The sequence below is a fragment of the Pundamilia nyererei genome, unplaced genomic scaffold, assembly GCF_000239375.1.
Source record: "Pundamilia nyererei isolate P.nyererei 1_Seehausen unplaced genomic scaffold, PunNye1.0 scaffold00017, whole genome shotgun sequence".
Taxonomy (NCBI): domain Eukaryota; kingdom Metazoa; phylum Chordata; class Actinopteri; order Cichliformes; family Cichlidae; genus Pundamilia; species Pundamilia nyererei.
The window spans coordinates 205,082-214,127 of NW_005187418.1; the positions used below are offsets into that span (position 1 = coordinate 205,082).

Consider the following 9,046-nt stretch of genomic DNA (forward strand, 5'->3'; position numbering starts at 1 on the left):
TTGGTGGTCAGTAAGGCTGGAGAACTGCTGCATAAATGCCAGAAAAGAAAGCTGGCCGTGTAAGCTAACAGACTTATCTGTATCACTACCTGATCCTTAAGGCAAGAGAGGATCTGACTATAATTAAATTGAGGTTTTACTTAAATTAAGCTTTTCCTTTTGTCACGGTCCCTGGGTCTTGGATCCGGGGTTCTGAGTTTTGGTGGATTACACATCTGGTGTTGTGAAGGGATTATAAGCAGGCTTTAGTCTTCTGTTGTTATTTGACGTTTTTGTTGTTTTATGCATTTTGTTCCTTCCTTTGGTTTTGTTGAAGATCGATTCTGTTCCTCCATTTCCTGTTTTATTTTGGCAGTCTCTTTTTCTTTTGTGCATTGTGCTGAGTGTAACCTCCCCTTTCCTGTTATGCCTGATTTGTTCCCGCTGTATTTCGTGGCTGATTCTTCTTTCTTTATTACCCGATGTATATTTATTGTCTGAGTCTCCCCTTGTCTGTTGTTGTGTCCTCTCTCATGGTGTGTGTGTTTTCTGAATCCATGTTTTCCACTCTTTTGTTTCCCAGCTCTTGCCCTCTATTCATGTATGCTTTTTATTATTGCAGGTAACAGCATTAAAGATGCCTTTTGAATTTGTTCCTGCATCCCGAGTCCACATTCTGCCTGCTACACGCACAGCTTAGAATCATGTTTCAGGATTATAGAATCATATTAAGGCTTGTAAAATAATGCAACGTGGCTACAATTGTTTGCAGAAGCAGGAAAGCTGGCAAAGAATAGAGCTCGTCCTAAAAATCTTTGTTTTTCACGACTGAATTCTCATGAGAAAAACACTGAGACATCAGACAATCTCATTTTCCATTTAAACGACTAGTCTCTTATTTTGAACCTGCTCTGGGGCCAGTTAGGTCTGCAGCATTTGTTACCATTGTGAATGCAGCCTGTTAAGAAATGAGCACCTCCCTAATTCTAAATAAATAAATAAAATAACCCTGGGTTAAATCTGAAATCCCATTGCTAAACCCAAGATCCTGCAGATCTGTAGCACAGGCCTATTGAGATAGACGTGAAATAATCCCTATAAGATTCTGGTTGCAGTGTTTGAGACACTGATCCACAGTCTTTGCAAAATCTTATAGTCTATAACTAAAAACTCTGGCTTATGCAGCGCTGTCTTTAGATGTGAGAGACTGCCAGATCTTAGCCTTCTGTGCTCTTTTTAAGGTACAGAAGCTTAACTGTGCAGCAGGTTCAGCAGTTATAATGCAATGTCCACAATATGTTGGACATATTTCAGATGTACAGTGTTTACAAGCCGCCGTGGTAAAAAGGATTCAGGGTTCAGACAATGGTAAACAGCCTGGCTGTTGCTGACGGCATCTTTATGTTGCATCGAGCTATTAACGTATCAGTGCTGAGAGCACATTTGTGCTTTTCGACTAATGCAACCCAAGAATTTCTAAAACAAGTAGAGTTTGACAGGAATTCACCTTAAATCACAACAGCTGGATCTTAATTTGAACCGAGGTGGAGACACGTGCGTAGGAGGCTGTTTGTTTCCGTCTAGAAAAATAGTTTGTGTGCAATCAGAAGCGATTATTCTTCAGACGAACACACACATGCACGCACAAACACAAAGAAGCTCTCTGAGTGCAAAAGCTATTAGTAATCAGAGGCATGTTTGCTGCAGCCTCACTTAAGACACTCCGGCTCTTTCAGTACAGAAATGATTTTTTTAACAAGCTGCTCTGCAGAAACTGAAAACACAACTGGAAAAAAAGCAGCTTGTGCTTGCAAAGACTCACACAGTCCTTTCATCTCTTCACATCAGTGTGAGTACTGGAGAGCTGTTCCTAACAGGAGGTTTTAAGGTGCAGATCAGAGGAGGAAGCTTTTAGAGGCTTTTCAATTGCTGTAAATAGCATGAATTTAAATTATAATCATAGCTTTGTACCTTGCACTTCTGTAGGTTGCCACCAGTTTGAGCTTCCCCTTCCATCAAAGCTTCAACATCAGCTGCTCGATCACATTTAATCCCTGATTTTTGGATGCAACCTAGTTTTTTCCTCAGTGTGAAGATCAAAGATCAACACACGCCCTCCTCGACCAACTCCTGTCATACATCTTCGAGTCAACAACCCCTCTCAACTGGGTTTTACCTGCTCCTCTGGCTCCCTGCCTGCGTCCTCCAGCAGCTCGACCTGGTTGTTTAGTGATAGCCTGTAGAGATGAAGGTCTGCTGGGGGTTTCAAACACGCCGTGTCCTGCTTCCCCTTCTGTTTTGTGTCCATGTAATTAGAGCGTGCTGCTGTATACGTAGCCAAGAGCCCACTGAGAAATATGAAATGGATAACCTGGGGCCCGGGAAACGAGCCAGCGCTGCCAGTAAAAATCACCCACACCATCATCATCAAGCCCTGCCTTTACTGGGCTGTGATGTCATCCCTGTATCCGCCCTCTTACACAACGGTCATCACAGGGAGAGCCTTCTCTCTTTCACTTTGTCCTTCTATAATCATATTTGCTTTGACATTTCTATTTCTCAGCTACATCAGGCAGCTTCTGCAGTTGATTTTTCCCTTATTTAAAAAAAAGCTACATTTTTAACTGCATTTGAAACATTACGCAAAGAAAAGGAAAAACAAAAAGGAACACAACAGCTAATCTATCAAGACATAAAAAATTGGATGAGGCCCCCTAAAACAGCAGCTGCTAAAATGCTTCAAAAGCCAGAATCTAAAACCAGTGGGCCAAGTCCATCTTTAATATACAGTCTGTACCTCTGAGGTAAAGACAGGTAGATTTACTATAAATTATTGAGAGTCAGCATTTCCCAAATCTACATGACAAATTGGTCTATAGGTTGAAAAATCTCTCAGTTTTCCTTTGACATTATTTTAGACAAGGGATGTCAAACTCATTTTAATCCATGTGCCACATAAATGCAGCTCAAACTGATGCAAGGTACATTAGAGCAGTAACCCAGTTTGCAAGTATTTACATTTAAGGCCAATCAAATTCACCTATAGCCAAGATTTTCTTTTTAAAAGAAGCTGACAGCACAGGTCCAAGTCAAATACAATATATTGTGTATACACTACAATACACATGATAAATAGTCTGGGATAAGATGGGATAAACTTAGAAATGTAGAGTTTCTGCAGCTAAACAAAAAATCTTTTTTACGTCTCTATGATTCAAACCACCTGCCTACATCTACTGTAGAAATATTTCTAATTATCCATTGTTTTCACTTTTTGAGTAATTAATGTCATCACTTGTCTATATATATACTTTGCAAAGTAGTTACCCTGGGTTCTGGCTCCTGGGCCAGCTTTGTTTCTATATGTTGGTCCCACATGAGAGAGTCTGATACAGTTTGGTCACAACATAGCACTCTAAATTATAAAACCATATGGGGAAGATGCATTTGCATCACAACTGACAACTCAAAATATAAGCATTAAATTCAGCACTTTTATAGGCACAACACACAAACAGGTCATGACTCATATTCTTGAGCAAATGGGACTCTGACAATACAGAGTTGTTTTCTCATTTAGTGACCTGGTACAAACCGAATGCTGCAGAGGCTAAATGTTGGAATGGGGGAAGAGGGATTTATGCAATTCAGATAATGTGTTTTGAAAAGGGCAGGAGGGCATTATGAAACCATTGTAGCCACTGCAAGGAAGGCGGCGGGGATGCACTTAAGCATATTTGGCGAATAGCAAAGGGAAGACAACAGACATGCGCATTAGACTTATGGCTCACAGAAGGCTTTATGTTCAAAAAAGCGGTCCAAAAACTGAAAGTGCTGTTGTAGACAGTAGGAATAAATTCATGTATTATTCACAGGTGGACAGAAAAAAAATGGGAATGCTACAGATTGCTGCCTCCTGGTTGCCATAGAAACCACCGAAATGACAGGCCAGCAGTTGCTTACGCTGAATCATAAAAAAGGAAGCATTTTGGTTTCCGGTGATTTCTGATTATTTCATCGTTATGTGAGGTAATCTGCCTCCGTTCATTGTCTCCCATAATCCTCTCCTTTGTCAGCATTAATTGGATAAGTCCAGCTAGCCTACTCCTCCTCTCCCTGCTCCAATTAGGAGGAAGCCTCTGCTCCTCAGCTCCCACAATTGCTTTTCACCTTTCAACTTCCCTACCGCCTTTCACCTTTCCACCCAGAGCACCTTTGAACTGTTCAGCTGTCCTGAGGTTTTGGATGGAGGCAAATATTAGAGCTGTGTGTGTAGAGGTTTTAAAAATAGGCATCGTTTACACGCTGGAGCCACAATTTCTCATTAAATCGCTTTTTCCCTCCCAATGCAAGGACACACAATCGCAGGTGGGGATATCACATCGTTTCTATAGAATATAATGATGTGCATTCAGCAATGATAACATGTGCTCGCTTTGTCAGTGCTTTAATGAGCATTCTTAAATAAAAGCACAGTGTCTGCGTCGGCTCACCTGAGCTGAAATGGGAGCTGAGAGCAAAGCCGGGGCTGAAAAACCCTGAAGACATCATCATCAGGAGAGCCAGCATCTTCACAGCCGGCGTGGCAATGACCGAAAGAGAAAGCAAATGCAGGACTCGGAGGAAAGCAAATTAGGCGACACTATTTCTCGAGCATGGCTTCATTTCTCCCTTCCGAAGCGGACCTATGCCATTTCGCAACGCGCCCCTCCATTCCTCCTCTTATCGGTGGGATTTAAGACAGATGCGGGCAGAGATGCAGTCCTCCTTCAATATAAAGTCACCACAATCTGAGGACTTTTTCAAAAAATATTAAAAAAATAATAATAATGAAATAATAATAAAAATTCTCCCGACCTCCAAAATCTAGTTTTTCCTTCACCTCTGCAAAAGTACTGTTAACTTGATCCTGATTTGTGGATTGTGGCTCTCCTTTTCTTTTCTTCTTTCTTTTTTGGCTGCTCAGTTTCCCGACACCTGGATGCCGTTCACATCACCTGAGAGCTCCCAGCGAACATCTCACACAATGACACCTCTGCAAAATAAATAAAAACGGGACAAACGTTCAGTTTTCTGTCAGAGCTGCCGGAGCTATCCGAGGTGCTGACAGCGAGAGCGCCATCTTGCTCGGTAATGCACCCAAAGAGAATTTATGGAGCGTTTTTGCGCCCTGTCTGCAAAAAGGGGGGAGGTGGGCTAGGGAGACTGTGGATAGGCTACTGTGCTGCTTGAGCAAGTTCAGCTGACTGACATATACAGTACTGAAGTGAAGGATCGGCAGCGAGAAACATTTGTTTTTCCTGCTAAAAAGACAATTTGCCATTACTGACGTAAAGGCCGCACCTTCATTTCTATTTTTTCTTCTATGGTGTTACTATATTTGTGTTATGCTTGCAGAAACAGAGCCCGCAGCAGTGTCTTTCCCTGGATGAGTAAAATGATAGCCATTTAGAAAATCTCCCATGAACAGGCTGTGATGTAATGCAGGAAAAAGGCACACAGCAGGACTTGGCTCTCAGGACTATCCCGCTCTAATCCTGCTGTTCATACATGTTGGATGAAGCCCCCTCCCCCCACCCCACAGCATTCAGCCTCAGCCAATCCCCCCATCCTCCTCTCCTCTCATCAGATTGGATTCCTTGCACCAGAGGGAGTTAACTTTTTTTTCCTTGTGTATATTACATCCTTACTATGATTGTAATGCTTCACCCACGCTGGGCCACAGAGATGTCACAGGCTGAGCTGCCAAAGAAAGAAAAGGGATAAATATAATGGCTCAAAGCACAAACACAAACTCTCTGTTAGGTTTTCTATCACTGTAGCTGTGCACCCTGCTCTATGTTGCATGGATGAATTGTTATGCAATATATAGTTTATTATTAATAGATATCTAGTCCTGGTGAATATCCCTACTTGAAGTGCCAGAAACACAGAGAGCAACGCAAAAATCATCAGTGCTGTGTAAGTAAGAATTGTTTCTGGGTGACAAATTCAATTCAGTTTCATTCAAAACTATACATGTTCACAACTACACTCACCTCAAGGTGCTCTGTATAGTAAGGTAAAGACTGTGAGAGAAAATATAAAAATCAGATGATCTCCTATGAGAAAACACTTGACAACAGTGGGAAGAAAGAACTCCCTGAACAGGAAGAGGCCTCCAACAGGGGCTAGCTAGATGGTGAGGGAAATAAGAAGAGGAAAGGGAGTAAAGGAAGACAAAACACAAGTACTCCGTGCATGAGTGCATGTTACCGAACAGCTTGAGAATATAGCAGCACAACACGCTCACCTGATCCAGAGTTTGTGCCTGTCTCCTGAATCCAGACCTGAAGCCTCGGCCTGTCATTCTACTTTTAGAAACTCAGGTAAGGCTGCAGTGTGAGAGCAAAGTGCTCTGTTGGGATGATGTGGGACGATGAAGTCTTGAGACATTAAGGGGCCTGATTAAAGGAGAAATACATCTCAACAAATGCTCATTTCTAAAAGCCTGCATTTTATTTCCCTCTTGTTGCCCTTTCAGCTGCCTGTGGGTTTCCTCACTGATCAGATTACTTTGCAGCCGGTATGTCCTGAAGGGCCATTTTCATCTTACATTCTTCTTTGTTCTGCAGATCCCAAAATAGTCTAACCCTAACCCTGTTATAATGCCCACTGAAGCACTGAGATGTTTTATATAAAAACCTCTAATGCATGAGAGTCCTGCATTCACAGTTTTACTGGTGTGCAAAAACCATTAGCTGCAAAACATACTCAAGCATCAAGAGTGAAAGTGCCCCTCAAGCAGGCAAAAAGCACATTTCCTAAGGTGAAGGCTATTTTAATCACCTCTTATCATGCTGGGTTTTTTAATCAATGTTATGGTTAAGTAACCACACCTGTAGAAAAATACATTACTCTTTTATTTTTATTTAATTGAGAAGAATCTGATATTTAGATAGCTGACACCTAGATAGGCAGGCAGAGATAGACCGAATAATAAAAAAAGTGAATCCTACAATAAATAAACAACATAGTAAAAGTACCTCAGGTGCATAATGAGAACTAGGTTCAGTTTTAGTGCTTTAGGGTCAAGAACATGCCCCAAAGCTATAACCAAAGTCACACCTGTGCACTCTGAGAATGAACAGCATACATTTGTTAAGTCTGTGAAATTGTACTGGAGGCTTTACGATAATGACGTGGGTTCAGTCAAACATATTGTTTCCTTGGGCTTTCAGTTGAGGTTTACTGTGGAGGTCATACTCAAACATTCCTCTCTCTCTTACAGCATGTCTCAAAAGTACATATCCTCAGCTGGGTTCTGTACCTGTGGAGGATCAGTGGCTTTGCTCTGAGCCCCTCCTGAATGCCTGAGCTCCTGATCCCATCTCTGAGTCCAGACAGCCTTCAGAAGAAGCTCATTCTCATTCTTCTAGTCACTACACACAGCTTGTGGTCACAGATGAGAGTGGGGATGCAAATCAGCAGCTTGGCCTTCACACTCAGCTCTTTCTTCAGCACAACAGATCAGGCTACCAAACTAGACGCCCACTGGCTCTTGGTAGTACCTCAAAATTCTGTCCATCAAAAGTTATAAACACAGGGCAGCTCTGGCAGAGTCCAGCAACCACCGACAATGAGTGTGGCCTATTGCTAACAATCCAAACCCTGATCTCCCTGCAGCTGTACAGGCACCAAACAGTCCCCGACAGCGGACCTGATACCCCATCCTCCCAAAGGAGCTTCAACTAAGGCCATATGCCTAAGTAGACAGTCAGGGGGTGAAGAACAAATAGCTTCTCTAGTGCCCCGCCTTGGTCTACCAGTCCAGACTGTGTTGATGGTGGTAAATTAATATTGTGCAAAAATTAATCTGTGGAGGCTTAAAAATGATATTTGCTGAAGAACTGACTTTCTATAGCCTTTAAATTAAGTTAGATCTATAAGTTTATTGGTATTTTATGAAGTACTAGATGTGATTTCTCTGTGTGTACCTGTGTACCGAGACAGTGAAAGCAGAGGAAGGCGAGGAGAGGACGGCATGTGGAAGATGAAGGAGAGTCTATATTTTCCTATTTTTGGATATTTGATTTCTCTGACAGGAATATTCCTTCTAAGTCTTTTCACTTCTTCTCCGCCTCCTCCTCTTCCTCTTGTTTCACTGTTTCATCACGTCATATTCGACTCACTGATACATTGTGTTGCATGTCTGCGGTTTCCCTGGAAACAGAAAGGAGAGGATAAGATGGATTTCTGAAATGCCAGCAGAGAAGACAGTGCTTCCCTCTTACTTAACATTTACACCAAGTGAGAAGAGCTTGAGGTGAGCTGCGCTGAATCTTTCTACCTTTATGTATTTTTCTTGTCAGCTAATTACACCCAAAGCATTATGCAAATCAACCTGCATGTATTTTGTGACAGGTAAAGCAGAAACTGAATTACACTGATGGAATTTAAAAAGCAATTCACCCCTGACACCACGTCCACCTTCATCCTCACCCCACAATTCAGAGCTGTCCCAGGGGGGCAATGAGGGTGGATCGCAGTGGCCCCGGGCAGGCTTTGAGCCCAGCCTTAACAGCTCCCTCTGGAGATCCTGAGTTACTGCTTTCTGCTTTCACTCTGTGGGGCCTGTAAAGAGCATCTGCTCCAACAAGCTCGTAACAACAACTTAGAAATATTCGATCAAATAGAATATTCTAGTAGATTATATTGTGTTGACTGGAAATATTTTATGAATTCCTGCCTCTCTCTTAAAAACCCATCAGAGAAGTGTTGAATACATTTGAAAGAGCATGTTGGTCAGACCGTTGCTGTGTTTAATGGTGTCTGATGGAATGACATTTAGGTGTGGTTATAAAGACTCTGCTATCATCAAGGTTTAGTCTTCAGTAAAGCATTAATTATCTGCTAATATATAAACATAAGCACATCCCTAACCATTGGCTGGGCCTAAGGACCCGTGGGCCGGGTCCTTCAAAGACCAAAAAAAGCTGGAAGTGCGAGGCTGTAAAATGGGACGGTCTAGCCTTCACGTTTGCGTCGCCAGCGGTCTCGGTGGAGTTTGATAAACTCAGTCTGCTCT

The 9,046-nt window shown here is 42.3% G+C and overlaps 1 protein-coding gene across 2 annotated transcripts in view; it reads right to left on the bottom strand.

Moving 5' to 3' along the window:
* Window positions 1-4,799, bottom strand: part of aatkb (apoptosis-associated tyrosine kinase b) — a 69,657-nt gene extending 64,858 nt beyond the window's left edge. The window contains exon 1 of one of the 2 annotated variants that reach the window (XM_005725680.1): window positions 4,473-4,799. In XM_005725680.1, the coding sequence (XP_005725737.1) occupies window positions 4,473-4,548 (76 nt within the window). In that variant the 5' untranslated portion in view covers window positions 4,549-4,799. Of the gene's footprint in view, window positions 1-2,155; window positions 2,264-4,472 lie in introns of those variants that run through there. The other variant, XM_005725682.2, reaches the window with a different exon arrangement.
* Window positions 4,800-9,046: the final 4,247 nt, after the last annotated feature.